This window comes from Lutjanus erythropterus, chromosome 5, assembly GCF_056507025.1.
Source record: "Lutjanus erythropterus isolate fLutEry1 chromosome 5, fLutEry1.hap2, whole genome shotgun sequence".
Taxonomy (NCBI): domain Eukaryota; kingdom Metazoa; phylum Chordata; class Actinopteri; order Lutjaniformes; family Lutjanidae; genus Lutjanus; species Lutjanus erythropterus.
This window is the reverse complement of record NC_139321.1, coordinates 12,755,129-12,770,821: the sequence shown is the minus strand read 5'-3', so window position 1 is coordinate 12,770,821 and position 15,693 is coordinate 12,755,129. Positions and strand designations below refer to the sequence as shown.

Sequence of the window (15,693 nt, the reverse complement as noted above, 5' to 3'; positions counted from 1 at the left end):
CAATATCAGTCTATCCTGGCTTAATTTTGGAGTGTCTCTGGAATCAAATAACATAATGATCCCATAAACATTCAGGAATTGAAGGGTAGGGTTATAGGAGCTGTTCATGATACCAGTGTGCTCACTGAAGGTTTATTATAGGTTAATTACTGCATTTATAATACTCTTGCATCCTGTCACACTTATCCCCCATCTTCAGCATCATTGTTTTATGCTGTTTGTGTACCACTGCTGTATATATTATTGACATATTAATACACATTTCTATTTTTCCTATATTGTTGTATATGGTGGCATAATGCATTTTATATACTTCTGTTCTTGAATGGGATAAACTGTAAAACAAACAATACTCCCCTGGGCATCAATAAGTATTTCTGCTTCTGATTAAGGGACCAAGAAAAAAAAAAACAAGGGAACAAGACACCTTTTTCATACACATCTTTTCACATTTTTTAATTTTATTATTAAATACAATAAGAAAAATAAATGTGTAGGGCACCGTGTGTGGATTTGGGTTGAATATTTGTTGTGTTAACACCCACTATGAATCTTTGAATATTATGACAGTGACAACTCAATGTTTTAATTAATCCCCAATAAACAACCTACTTAGTTGTTTCAGTGGCTGTGTTACATTCATTTTTAAACTGTTACTTGAGGAACAAGTCTGTTATATTTATCTGTCAGAAAAGATTAGGTGTGTCACAGAACTGAATGCAAACCCACCCTGGCTCTGCGTTCATATCAGTTCATGTGTGGAGATATCATTATGTCACATTGAACCACTTGAACCAGTAAACTGACTGCAGCTCTTCCTCTCCTACTGCAGGGGTTGTTTCAGTTCAAACAGTCCCGTTCCACCTTTGACTACTTTCCCAACCACCAGGCAGGCAGAGGGTGACACCAGCTTGTCACATGACCCTGCAAAGGGAAGGAAAAACAGTGGTGAGCAAAACGACACAAATAAGGTCAGCGGTCACTCTGAGGTTAAAGGATGTCGTCTGTGACAGAAAAAGCAAAAAGGCTCCAACTTCCCTGAAGCACTGCAATGAAGCTTAAGCAAATATACAATTGAACAGTAACAAGAGAACATGTGACAATGACTACAGCCTAAATTATGAGCTGCTGAGTTACTGCAGTGAAAATGAAGCTACACAAACCAAATTCAATCTTGTCCTGCTGGAGCCGGTTTCACAAAGATAAACTTCAACTATGACTTAGATTTAACAGATAGTCAGACTTCAGATAGACATCTAACTCATCCGTCGCCAAAAGCAGTTTAGTTTTTGACTATCTGAAGTAGGACTATGGCACAATGCATTTTGAGAAAATTAAGACTTTTTTCAAAAAGAAATAAAAATGTCAGACTGAGTAACCGCATCCAACTGCTCAGCTCCGTTTACCCCAACAGAAAATGTGTTGGAGGAATTTAACACATACAAGGACATCTTACTTGAAAAGTTCAGCGAAGAGTGTAACAATCCCCCAAAAAAATGTGGCAAAGAAAGAAATTGTAGTTGAAAGGAGCATCAAAGATGTTTGAAAAATAAAAATCAAATAGAAAAAATATGGTACTAGATGCAAATAAATCATTGCACTCTCCATAGCAATGTTAACAAGACACAAAATATGAGTCATGTTTTCCCCTTGTTTTGTTGTTGGGTGCTACCGATCAGCTGTTACCATGGCAGCCTGCTGACAATGCGTCTAAGGTTCACCACTCTATTTTTGTGAAATAGTCTAACTTGCAATACACTACACTGTGAGCAAAAGACTGGTCTAAGACTACAGACTAGTCCAAAATATCTTTGTGGAACAGGCCTTAAGCGTAACTCAGTCATCAAACGTGAATAACAAAAGAATCCACCAAGGCACCAACAGAAATCAGACGCACTTTCTTTAATCCCCAGAGGAAATTTGAGGAATTGATAAGGAAATTCATTGTAGATATTTCTAATTGCTATTTTTACAAGCAGTTACTGATATCTATACATATAGATATCTGTAAATCAGTTCTGACTAGGTGAAATGCCCTTTCTACATGTGAAAGTATGTATTGTATGATGTCAGAACTGTTTTACAGATATCTTAAATTAAGTCAAATTATCAAATTAATTTATTAATCAAATTATGTCAAAATGACATTTTTTCCACCAGTGAAAACAAAATCACTACAAAAAACATCCCTAATGATAAAATGCTAAAAGGGTTTGCCAACCAATATGTGAGGAGATGGCTTTGCGAATGAATTTTCTTTGTATTGATATAATTTTCATCAGTTCCTCACCCAGCATGGTAGCCTGTTTGAGGAATTTGTAGCTTGTCTCGAAGGTCATCTGCTGCAGAGGGGAGGAGTTGGAGCAGATGGCGTGCCGGTTCAATGGCTTATATACACCTTCAAAACACATGTAGTCTGCTACCAGTGACAGATGTCTAGGGTCCACCTCGATACCTGGAGACGGACAGAGGGAGAAATACAGACAGAACTTCAGTGTTTCTGACAGCCTTGTGGTCTGCTGTGTGGGGTTATAATGTGAGTGAGTGAGTGAGTGAGTGTGAGTGTGAGTACCATAGACAGCAAAGACATCTTTGATCTCCTTCTCTATGACCTTTAGAGCCACTTCAATCCCGTAGGTCTTAGCCATGGCATGGACCTCATTACAGTACAGTCTGCTGACGTCTAAGATCTGGAGGGAAAAAAAAAAAAACAGATGAAAAAGTGCAGTCTCATAATATACAATATAATTTGAGAAATTTACCCTAATCAAACGCTTTATTGAAATCACAACATTTTTTTCAGTTTTAAATTTACAGCAGCCTCTGATTTGAATCCACTACAAAGATTTTCAATAGATTTGAGTGAAAATCAAAGTCAGAAATCAGTAAATATAATATCAAAACTGAATTACATATGACAGATGTTTGTCTGTCATTCTGTACTTATAGATATCTCCACAAGCATATTTGGCAGTAACCTGAATCCTCAATTTGATGATCGTTTCAAAGCCTCACATTGTAAATATACCTCCTAACAGTGTGTTCGTAGCTACGTATATATTAAAAATGTTTCAATGTCATGTCTTGCTTTGAAATACCGATTCAAATCTCTGAATTCTGTAGTACTGATCCATTCAAATTAATATTTTTTGAACCGGTGTATACTGCTAACCCTGAATTGATGTGATATGATTTATCTTTCGAATATCCAAAAGATAAATCTTTATACAAGCATCCTTAAATATATACTGAATTTACAACAGTTCAACCCATATATGTGGAATTCACATTTTAAAAATGGACAGTTCACCCCAAAATCAAAAATACATCTCTTTCCCCTGGCCTGTAGTGCTGTGTATCCACCTAGATTTTTTGCTGTGAGTTCTGGAAATATAATCCGTAAAGATATCCACCTTCTCTCCAATACAGTGGGACTAAATGGCACTCAGCTTGTGGTGCACAAAGCACAAAAAAAAAAAAAAAAAAAAGTGAAAAATTCAAAACAAGCGACTCTTTCTAGAAGGTAGTTCCAGTAAATTCTACCGTAGAAAGAAAGTAGTTCCTACATGAAAACACTCACAACAAGGTTGTGGATTATCTTGATTAACCAGGTCATGATGTCTGGAAAGAGACGCTGAGCACCACAAGTGCCATTTAGTCCCAGTGGACTAGTGGAGAGAAGGCAGACATTTCTGCGGCCGATATCTGCAACTCTCACCAAAAAAAATCTAGATGATAAATAGCAGTACAGGCCAGGGAAAAAACATGTCTCTTTGATTTTGGGGTGAACTGTCGCTTTAATTTGAGCCACAAGTAACTTAAGGGCATCTTAAAACAATATTGTGACAAAAAGGGTGTCTTGCCCATATATGGACTGAAGTCTTACAAATAGCTACAACCACATATTGTTATTTACAGTCAATAAAGCAAAAATCAACCCACTATCAATAAATTACTGTGTTCACTGACAAAATTACAAGACAGATTTACTCTACGTTAATGCAGGCTTGTTGTATCATGCATGCCCTTTATTTAAAGCATGAATTCATGTTTTAAATATTAACAGTCAGTAAATTTACCGATTGATTCCCTGTTAATATTTAATAGGTTGGAGCATGAGATAGTACATCGGCTGGAGGCTTTATCAGCTGAGCTGAGGCTGAGTCCTCTGCAGTGGACATGGGTTTGATTCCAGCCTGTGGCCTTTGGCTGCATGTCAACCCCCCCACTCTCTCCCCTGCTTTCCTGTCCTAACTGAAACTGCACTATCTGATTACAAAAAGGCCTGAAAAGACAGGCCGATTGACACAGATAAAAACCAGAGTGGAGTGTCTCTTGTTTAGAATGATGCATGCAAACCAAAACCAACATGTCTCTCAGTCTAACCAACACTGCCTACATACGTCACTGTGCTTGAACATTTCGTGCATGTTGATGCCCTCTGTGTTGAGAACCGTCTCCTTCTCGCCGCTCTTTGTCGTCGTTTCGCTCAGCAGGCAGCGTGTCAAGCCTCTTGTCTCCATGATGACGGCATTCTGGGCCAGCGTTGACAGGACAGAAGTCAGGTCGAAGTGCACCTTGTTCACCGGCAAGGCCAGGTCAATCTGCGGATGGGAAGAAGGGATCAGTGTTATTGATTCATTAATATCCGATTTATTTTTACTGTACTATAAATATTTAATCATAAATAACTATAATTATAATATTAAGCCCGAGTTGTTTTTAAATCAATGAACCAGTAAGGACAGCAACACGCTATGATCATGCAACTTGTGTAACCAGTTCAGTAAGAGATAATGTACAATGAATGTGTAATCAGAAATAAACCGACATGTTGATGCAGAATCACCCCGAATGCATTTATTTCTGCAGCTAACTGCTTAAAAAAATAACAGAAAACATTGAATCTAAAATGATTTTACTGCTTCTGTTATTCAGAAATAACAGATCAGACCAATCATATATATACCGTGTATAATACCGTGCTGTGATTGGCTGTGAAGACAAGTGGAGATATATTGGCAGTTGGAGGAGAAGGGACTAGTTGCACAGCAGACATTTTGACCTGTCATACCAGCATATTAATGACTGATGAATTCCACTTAGAGTAATGCAGCAGTCTATTGTGCATGCTGGTTCACTATCTCTGTTACAAGTACACTTAATGGAAGGGAGCCTTAATTACTGTCGTTAAGTCCACCTGTGGTTTTCCTGTCCTGACAAGTCAAAACGTCTGCTGTGCAACCAGTCCATTTAGCAAGGAGGTTGTTGCAAATGAATGGGTCAAACACATAACTCTCACCCATGAGACGGCACTTCTGTGTTTTTTTTATGGTTATTGGACGATAGTGGGGTTGTATGGCACAGAGGAACAAGCAGACAGTACTTCTTAGTTGGATGAATCCATTCCTGTCAGAGCTTTTGTGAAAAAGCTAAAGCATTTTTTAATCTACTTGTGCAACATAGACACACTCACCTCACACCAGAGTTCTTGCTGGACGTCGTAGCAGTAGCTCTCTATCGCCGAGTTCACCTGCAGAACAGCGTTCACTCTCATCGCATTCATCTCTGCTCCATTTCCACTGCTTCTTTTTGGCTGTTTAGTCTTCTTCAGCATTCTCCCTCCTGTAGACTCTGGCTGCCGCTCGTCGTCAGTGTGCTCGGCATTCTCCACCACCTGCTCTTCCTCCCCCTGATCTTCTTTGTCCTCGCCGTCATCACCGTTGTCCTCCTCGCTCTCATAATCCACCTGCAGAGGAAAGCAGAGATCAGCATTAATCAGCATTAATTGTTTTGTACAGGATTAGGATTCTTTTTTGTCAAAATGTCAAAATATTTTCTTTGCAAACTAAATAAACTCAAATCTGAGTAAGTGAAACCATTTAACATGTAGGTAGATGAAGACGAGGTCTGGTCTGGTTGAAATAAACTGAGTCGGAAATTAAAATATTCTGTTCGTATACGCCGTTTATCCCCACTGCTTCTCTGATGTCCCACCTCCTTCCCACTCCTTTCCTGATATTTTCACATCTAAAATGGTGAATAAAGGGTTTATTTCTATCAAACCAGAGTTGGTGATTATTTGAACAGTGGAAAGACAAGCCAAGACATTTTGGTGAGTTTTATTTTGTTTATTTCTAGAGTTTGGATAGAGAAGATGATAAAATGACTGTTTCTGTAATGGAGTCTGGTGGCTTTGGTGAGAGTGATAAATCAGCCGGTGAAACAAAAAGTATCTTGATTTAAACAAAAAGGTCGGTCTCTTCAGGATTAATTTCCATAATGTTGTTAGACAGACACAACAACCTGAGACTGTCAGTGGCTGTACTTTGGCGGTGGATGTACCAACGGTCTGGTCTCGGTCACGGTCTGGTTAAACGTCTTCAATGAAATTATGGGATGAGATCAATAGCTAACTGCGCTGACATAACTAAACCTTTAATCCAGGAGAGGATTATCTGAGGTAAAAACCATTTGTAGATCTCAGACTTTCAGAAATATACACCCCAGGACACACAGACATCTGACAAAACCGCTGTCTAAGAGGAGTGGCGACGTTTTCTAGACCAAACTTGTCAGCCGTTATGTTTTAAAGCAACCATCTCCTAATGCAGATCAGCTGACACTGTTCAAACCATTCCACCCACAACATACAGGAGATACATTTCCAAGCTTTCCGTTCCCAGGAAAGAACAAGGGATTCAGTTTCATTCATCATTTCATACCTCCTCTTCCTGTTTGCCTTTTAGCTTGACGTCTGTAGCATCAGTGTCTCCTTCATTACCCTGGTCATCAACAATCTCTTGCTCCTCGTCACCCCCCGCGTCATCTCCCTGACAACATGACAAAGACACTTCAGATTTTTCTTTGGTTTTTTTTGGTATTCGAGGAAAAGACATAAAAACATGCACAGATAACACCGATCCTAAAAATTCTGTAGGGAAGACTGAAACGAAGACAAATAAAATAAATAAAAACAGACCACTGCTGTGCCAGCTATTCCATTGCCATCATTGTCCTTATCACTGAGAGTGGCCTTCCTCGTTTCCACGGCGATGGAAGCAAGCTTGGCGCTCCGCTTCTTAATGGCTTCCAAGAGAAGACGGAAAAACCTGAAGAGAAAAAAAAAAAAAACAGATGAGAGATTAAAATCAGGTTATTTCTGAATGGATTCTGTATTCAAACAGCTTTTCATGTATCGTCAATGTACCAAAGCTATTCAGACTCTTGAAGCCTTTGTCATCACATCTTAATTGTTACTATAAATGCAATTGCCATTTCCATAATGTATCCGAAGAACAATGAAAACATAACGGTTAAAATGAAGCATTTTCCAAACTTTTAAGCAAAACTTTGTATGAACCCTGGGTACAGGAGGAACTCAGAGCACACTCACACTCTCAACTCTTACACACACACACACACACACGAACAGAAACACACCTAGTTTCCATGTAGTGGAGGATCTGTTGGGGTGAAAGCAGCTTATCGTCACTGTAACGTTCATAAGGCAGGAAGTGGAAGGTGACTTTAAACGTCCGCATTTTGAGGTGATTTTCAATCCGCAATGTCTCTACCACGTCCACCTTCTGCAGCACCTGCTCACACATACACACACACACAAACACACACAGGTGTGGTGACTTATTAGTTTTTAATGAGTTAATCACACAGGTCAGGAGACTTTCTGCACAAACACAGCTAAAAGCACAACTACAGACCTATGCATACTGAGAAATAAACAAGGAAATGAAAGAAGTGAAAAAAAAAAAGAGGAAGATAGGAACAAGTACTGGAAGGATAAAAACAGACACCAAAAAAAGCCACACAGAAAAAGAAAGATCAGGGCAGATGAGGTGAGAAATAGAGATAACACAAGATAAAAAGTACGAAGACATGTTCAGGCCATTATCATCCTCACCTCAGCGAGACAGACTCTGGTGAGTTTCTTACGGAGCGTCTTGGCTCTCTTCAAGGCTTTCTTGTTGTTCAGCACTGGAACGCTCATCATGGGAGTTTTAATGTTGGAGCTGGCCACCATCAGGATCTCCCTCAGTCTGTCAGACAGGGAGACGTATACAGAGAGGGCGAGGGTGGGGGGGAAAAGTGTGGTGCACAGCAGAGAAGAGAAAGTGGTCAAAAGTAAGAAGTGCTGATGTAGGAAAAGCAACTCAGTAGAGCCGAACTGTAGAGCCTTTCAAAAACTTCTTCACTGCAGTGAAAAATCTGCTTGGTTGCATCTGTCAGTAATGTTTATGAAACTGCAGAGTTAAGTCATTAAAGACAGTTGATTTAATTTTAAAAAAGATAACCTCATTAAATCTGATGAAGCACTTAATTCACATTAAGGACTCTGCTCAGCGATTTTAGTGGGCAACGACTCGACACGTTAATGTGTAATTATCAATCAATTACTGATTAAAAATTCATTACCATTTGTCCAGAGCTCAAAGGTTTTCTCATGGTTTTGTTTAGTCTGTGCCACATTTGACAGGTTTTGACCCATTTGTTGAATAAAGGCAAGTGAACAAGAGCAGCCGCTTCGAGCAAGAGCCTTATTGTTTTATTATTCAGTTTGTTGCAATTCCTCTTAAGATGTGACGAATAAAATCAAATAATTTTATATTTAAACCCGGCAAGACATGTCAAAGAAAGCTAACTGCATATAAGACACAAAGTACTAGAAGGCAGATAATGTCATATATGCTACAATGATTTGTATCAGCAGCTTTTAATGATCTGATTTCACAAAAAAAAAAACTGTCACATGTCGTACACACTGGTGAAATGTCAGGAATAAACAAACAAACAAAAACACCGCCCAAGCCTAATGGACATAGCAGCCTTCCCCTGTTGGTATCAAAAATATTAAGTACTAAAATTACCAGCATGGTAAATAAACAAATAACTAACTAATATAAATGTGACAACCATCAGCATTAAAAAAGGTTAATGTGCAAGTATGACAGTGTTTCACTTCCCTTGTAGTGTCCAGAAAAAGACAGAGTTATATTACAAGGTCACAACAAGGTCTGTGGATGATCTTGAGGAACCAGGTCATGATTTCTAAAGAAGAGACACTGGTTTTCAGTTTTTCAAATGTATGTTTTTGGTGCTTTGAGTGCCTTTTAGTCCCATTATATTAGAGAGAAGGCAGACATTTCTACGGCTGATATCTCAAACTCTGCAACTCACACTAAAACAATCTGAATGCATAAATAGCACTACAGGCCAGGGGGAAAAAACATGCAGTTTTGAATTGGAAGTGACCCTTTCAGTTCACTTTTTTTTTATTATTAGAAAGGTAGCTGTTGTGCATATTTTATCACTTCTCAAGAGGAAACAAATGAAACTGATGGCAAAATGAAGTGAACTGAACAAAACTGATGCAAACTAAGCTAACTAGCCTCCATCTTGACAATTGAAGCTAACAATTTCTAACTCAAAACAATCGGAACTTATATATTTACAATACATGGTTATTTGTAAAAAAAAAAAAACAAACAAAAAAAAACAAATGAACCCCAAACACTGCAGAGAGAGGTTAAAAACTCAGCATTCATCTTGCTGTAATAGTATGTTTATGCTACATTGTACATGCTAGGTTATGCTAGCCAAAAAGGTAAACAGTTTGAAATATGGTCTGCGTTTGAATTGTTACTTAACAGTGACTTATCTGTAGAATATATCTGTAAAGGACACACAGGCTGAAGTAAAAAAAATGAGTTGGAAATTTAAGAAAACTTTCCCAGGCTGTTCAAGGACCTTGAGAAATGTGCTCATGTGTACCAACAAGGTGAACAATGAGTTGTTAGGTGCAGAGGTGACGTTACCGAGGGATTCCCAAAGTGACGTTCATCTCTCCTCTGCCAGCAAAGTGGAAGGTGTTGAGGGTCATCTGGGTGGAGGGCTCGCCTATGGACTGAGCTGCCAGCAGACCCACTGCTTCACCCGGATCACACAGCGAACGCTGCCACTTGTAGTGCAACAGCTGTCGAAGGCTGAAGACACAAACGGGGAGAGAGAGAGAGAGAGAGACATGAGGCTTATTTGACACCCCAAAAACAGAGACAATACTGAAGACAGAATAAAATGATAAATTTTATTACATTAAGATGTTGTGTCATTATTTAATTTGTGGTTATGCTTTCAAAATTACCAAAAACTCTGACATGACAGATATACCATCCTTAAATGAGTGGGTTTTTTTGTGTAACTTGGGAAGATTTACCCTGAATATTGGAAGGTATTCTTCTCTATTATCACCATTACATCGTTGCTTATTAGCATGCATTTTAGCTCTTTATTAATCTTTATAAAGCAATTATTAATTCCTTATTCTGCATGACTATATTCTACAACCACGTAAATGCTATCAGCGACAGCAAGGAACCTTTCCAATTAATCCAAGCTGTTTAAATGTAAAATGTTGTTTCAGTTTGTCAGATTTTTTTTTGTCTTCATGACGTTGTTTACATTAGTGTAGACAGTATTTTACCTGTCTTCGTCCAGGCTCTCTTGTCTCAGCTGGCCTCTGTTCTGCAGGTATTTGTCTGTGATGCTGTGAAAGTTTTCGGACACTGATCCAAAGCAGACGTCAGGCCTGAACAAGCCCAGAGAGGGCTCGGGGCAGCGGGTCGACTTCTTGCTGTATTTTGATCTGCTGGACTCATCCAGAGACTGCCACTGCTCCACGAGCTGTGGACGGAGCAGAGTCGGTTAGGGTTCAGAGGTCAACTTGATACTCTACAGTCTGAGGCTGAATGAACACTCTGTGTCAGATCTTTTGTATATTTTCATTTTGCAGAAATACCTTCTGTACAGCTGCACTTCTGCCATTCATATCTGGTGCCGTTATTTGTTCAGTTTGTTTCAGTTTTGCCAACTTCTTCTGAGAAAACAGCAAGAACGCTCCTGACACAGATTAAGACACACACACAAACATTACATGACAGACATTCACATAAGTAATGTACAAATATGACATTCAACACTTCACTATTCATTTCCTGGGTTCTCCTGTTCAAATCAATATTCTTCTACTGATCTAGAATAGCACAAATTGAGATTTCAGACTCCTGTTCTGAATTAAATACATTATCAAACATAAAGTATAACTAAACTGCTTTAAACTGAGCTGCTCTAACAACAATCATCATTTTCATTGTTGATTATTTTTTTCAATTAATCAATTAGTTTTTTAGTCTATAAAATGTCAGAAAATGGTCAAGAATGTCAATCATTTTGTTGACAACCCAAAGATATTCAGTTTACTGTCATACAGGACTTAGGAAATCAAAAAATATTTACATTTAATGTAGTTTTTTTTTTTTTTAACATACATTTTGCCCTTTTTCTCTAACAAAAAAAAAAAAAAAAAAAAAGACGAAGACCAATTAAGTGATTATCAAAATATTTGACAATTACTTTAATAGTTGACAAATAAGTTGATTAACTCATCAATAGTTGCAGCCATAGTCAACAGCTAAATCAATAAAATCCAGACTATTCCTTTAAAGCCAGAGAAACTATCCACACCTTTGCTTTGGAGCAAAGAACGTGACCTGTGGTAACTTAACTGTTGTGGTAATTGTGATGGACAAAGTATAACAAATACATTTTAGTCATGTTAAAATCTGATCATAAATTAGATGTCTGAGCAGCAAAGACATGAGATCATTTTACTCTCCAAGCCAAACTTTGTTATCTACCTGTCCTTGGACAGGCCATCTCTTTCTTTTCTTTCCAGCGCTTGATGGCCGCAAAGTGTCGACTGGCAGTCTGAGGGTCCAGACGTGACAAAATCTCGTCCAGGCCCTGGGATCTCTTGATGACCTAACAGAATGGGGAAATGCATGACACTCGTTGCTTCGGGCTGCTCAGGTCAATAATCTATATTTTATTCAAACAATGGAGACGGCGACATTGTTCAACATCCCCATTCCGTGCTGAATGAAAAGACTGGACCAACTGAGCAGTTCTCAGTGTCGTCAGGAAGGAAGTTTGGGTGTAGGGCACCATAAAAGTGGCACATCCTTCTACACAAACAGAAATTCATTGATTTGTTCTACCACTATCACACACAAATAGTTCTGTAGTCATATGCTACTGTGGGCTTGTCTGGGTAGAAAGACAAAACGTGCTTTAACAGAGGGGAAAATTCAGCGAACAGCAGAGCGGTGGCTGGACATTGTAGAGGAAATATACTCCATGGAAAAACTGAGTCACTATCTCAGGACTAAAGCAGGGACCCATGAAAAAAATGGACTGCACACAAGACGAAAGATGGGTTGTGGTCTTAGCTGATTGATAAGATTGTAAAGAGAGAGTAGAGCCCCCAAGCTTTATTTATATTTCTATTCTTTTTTTCTCATGAATCTTGTTTGCTGTATACGTTTCATTTTTACACAAACATAAATGTATAAACATCAATTTGTAGATTTAGAAGAGGGTACTTGCTGAAACTATTTCAAGATACACTATTTTAATTAGTGAGCTTCAGGATTTTTGTGCCTTTGTATATATTTTTCAGGCCTTTAATTGATAAGTTTAGCTTTATGGTAAGCTATTAGCCATCATACTTGAAGCACCGATGCAAGAATGGTATCAAGATTCTCATCAAACTATTGCATATGTAGTGGTAAAATATATGCGGAACTATATTTTATTCCTTATAGTCAGTTCTCAGTTCTCATGATTTGTCAGACACTAATTGGTTACTTGTCCTTGAACACGCAGCTGCTTCTTCGGAAGAACAACACCTGATATCACGAGCACATCCTGACCCTTTTGATAAGCACTTCATAATCATCCTGTCTCAACCCTTCTTTGTTTTCCTTATTCCATAAGACAGAGGTACACTTGTGATTCTTTGTCAGTTCCTTTCACACTCTGTGTGACTGTGTACTGATCCTTTGCAAAGCTCTATTAAAACACCACAAAGACAATCCTGGTCTTCGTGCCTGTTTTCATTTTCAGATTTTCCACCACACATATTTTCCAATTCACTTATTTATCTGAGAATAATTAAATTAATATCTTTGACATCATTACTTGGTAGTTACGACCTATTTACCAAGAAATTATGGGGCCGGGAAAGTGAAGCGTTACTAGAATAACTTACATTGATTATCAAAATAGTTGGCAATTAATTATTGCAGTCAACTGTAGATTACATTAGGTAAATGGCAAACAATAACTGCAATAGCTCATATTAGCATAATTAACTGAAAGCATATTTTTAACAGTGATAATTTGCACTGTTCCCAAACTTAAGAGCATGTTTGTCACCCAAATCAAAGCAAATCAAAAAGGCTAAAAGTATTATTATTAAAACTAATAAAAATCAGAGCGTTGCAGTTCTTTAGGTTTTATTATTTACTCAGATATTTCTGTAAAATCAGAAATGAGAAAGCCGACACCAGCATTATTCTGCAGCGCTCTCTATGTGGGGCTCGCCTCATGCTCACCAATTACCTGTAATTCAAGACACGCCACAGGGTGAAAAACCTCTGAAACTTTCTAAACCACAGCTAAGCTAATCAGATGCCAAGTGACCCAGTTGCAGTCCACATGTTCTCCATCTCACCAAGTGTCTGAACAACATGTGCTGCAGTTGTCAGGGTGTTGTCAACACAGCCAACAACAGATACCGCAAAGTTACATCAACATTATTATTGTACATGTAATTATTTATGACATGTTAGCAACAACAGCATGTTTGTGTTGTGCTCTGTTTTACCTCATAGTTGTCCTCTATGAAGGGGAACTGTTTCGGATGCAGGAACTGAGTCTTGGGGATATCCAACCCGTCTTCACCGTACAGGAACTGGACCACAGATCCATCGCTGTCCCGCACCGTCAGGTCGTACTGCACCACCAAACCCTCCAGATGTTTTATGACACATCTGTAAAGGAGTAGAGGCGAGGGAGGGCAGAAGGAAAGAAAGACAAGATTGGTAGAAGGAGAGGACTAGGGATGAGTTTCTTCGCTCTGGGGTGTTTTCGCTTTGGTTCACATGATGGACAACATTACTTTGCCACACTGGTTCAGACGTAGCTCACATAAACAAATGTTCATGTACAAGACCCATGTGGGAGCACCATTTCCCTCCCAAACAATCTGCCATTTGATGCAAAATATTATTTAAAATTGTGAAACTCATCCTTTAAACCCTATTTGTTAAAGCCAAAACTACCTGAGTGGGATTATGGCTGGATCATGCTTCAAAGAAAACTTAAATGTTGGTCTAGAAACTCAAATTCCCACCAAAGACAAAAACTTCTGTGATCTCAGTTAGACAAAAGCCCACAAAAATTAAACAGCTCAAAGTAACTGCTGAAAAGCAGCATTGTGGTGTTTAACATGCCTTTGCTCGATTCCATTTCCTTCCTAACTTAATTATCTTGCAAAACATCTGACAGAACAGATTTGGCTGTCTGTACACATCTCACGTATTCCAGGCAGGATTTTCATATTTTCCTCTTACTGCTTTGTTTAAGAACATGCATAAGAGAAAAGTTAAAAAAAAAAAAAAATTCACGCAGAAGTGTATACAAGTGAACTGGGCCTGTAGAAATAAATGCAAAAAAACGGTTTTGAATGAGCTGCAGAGAGCAACTGAAAACATGCATAACAGAAAATGCGGATGTAATGCCACTGTACACTCATGTGGCAAGTTCACCACTTTTCACATGGCTGCTCAGTCATGTTGATGGTAAATGTGGTCAATGAAGCAATACATTCTAGTGTGTGCTATACTGACAGCTGAGTTCTTACGAGGCAAAAATGTGCCGTTCTTCCTGCACCCAGTAAATTCACAGTGATGCAGTTGGTGTTGAGGGAGAACTACAGGCTATTTCAACTTGGATTTCTAGACCCAATCCCAGTGTTCACCCTCATAGACTTTTATGAGCATTCCCAGTAAGTCTGCGAGGACATACAGCTGTCCTACTGTCAAATCATTACATCCATTCGGGCCTCTCGCAGACTTTTTGAATCCTTTCTGCACACTTATGCACACAAAGACACATTTGTGATTTGATTACCCACAGGTCATCGTGTTGTAACATTAAACATGAGAAGCTCTGAGGGATTAAAAAAAGGGAAGTTCACGTGCAAGTGTATGATGTTCTGAAAAAAATGAGTAAAGTGATTATTTAACTGTTTTATCAGGTTGTCCAGAAATAAAACATTTTCGCGCTGAGGCAAATAAATCAGACAATTACAATAACACAAAGAGAGATGGAACCGATCCAACATCTGTATTGGCCCCAATATTGATATAAGCCATTCATCAGGTATCCAACTCATGACACTGACCCACATTCACGTTTGCTCTTGTAGGGTTGTGTTTACAAAGAGAAACCATGTGGAAAACTGAACTAAGCAGCATCTTTTACTGATACTATGTTTTTATACGTAACATTCAAAATTTTATGGTACATTACAGCTGGAGTGAAGAAATATACTAGCTGCCTCACTCATGGTGCAACAGTAAACCAGCACAAACATGACAATTACCATAATAACCCACAATCTGAACAAACACATTACAGACACCTTACAAACACAACAAACATTGACATTTGCATTTAATATGGTGCATTTAAATTCTCAATCATGCTTCAATTTATGCAAATCAGCTGCAAATGCCAGTGTACATAGAGATGGGTACATCTCTGAATACAAAC

At 38.6% G+C, this 15,693-nt stretch overlaps 1 protein-coding gene across 1 annotated transcript in view; it reads right to left on the bottom strand.

Annotated features, from left to right (window-relative positions):
• Nucleotides 1-663: 663 nt before the first annotated feature.
• Nucleotides 664-15,693, bottom strand: part of polr1a (RNA polymerase I subunit A) — a 30,049-nt gene continuing 15,019 nt past the window's right edge. The window contains exons 24-37 of the mRNA XM_084718831.1: nt 13,742-13,907; nt 11,712-11,835; nt 10,814-10,914; nt 10,499-10,698; nt 9,834-10,001; nt 7,922-8,057; nt 7,444-7,598; nt 6,986-7,112; nt 6,726-6,833; nt 5,477-5,749; nt 4,404-4,604; nt 2,573-2,690; nt 2,291-2,455; nt 664-924 (exon numbers count right to left, since the gene is read on the bottom strand). Coding sequence (XP_084574957.1) covers nt 824-924; nt 2,291-2,455; nt 2,573-2,690; nt 4,404-4,604; nt 5,477-5,749; nt 6,726-6,833; nt 6,986-7,112; nt 7,444-7,598; nt 7,922-8,057; nt 9,834-10,001; nt 10,499-10,698; nt 10,814-10,914; nt 11,712-11,835; nt 13,742-13,907 — 2,143 coding nt within the window. The 3' untranslated portion in view covers nt 664-823. The remainder of the gene's footprint in view (nt 925-2,290; nt 2,456-2,572; nt 2,691-4,403; nt 4,605-5,476; nt 5,750-6,725; nt 6,834-6,985; nt 7,113-7,443; nt 7,599-7,921; nt 8,058-9,833; nt 10,002-10,498; nt 10,699-10,813; nt 10,915-11,711; nt 11,836-13,741; nt 13,908-15,693) is intronic.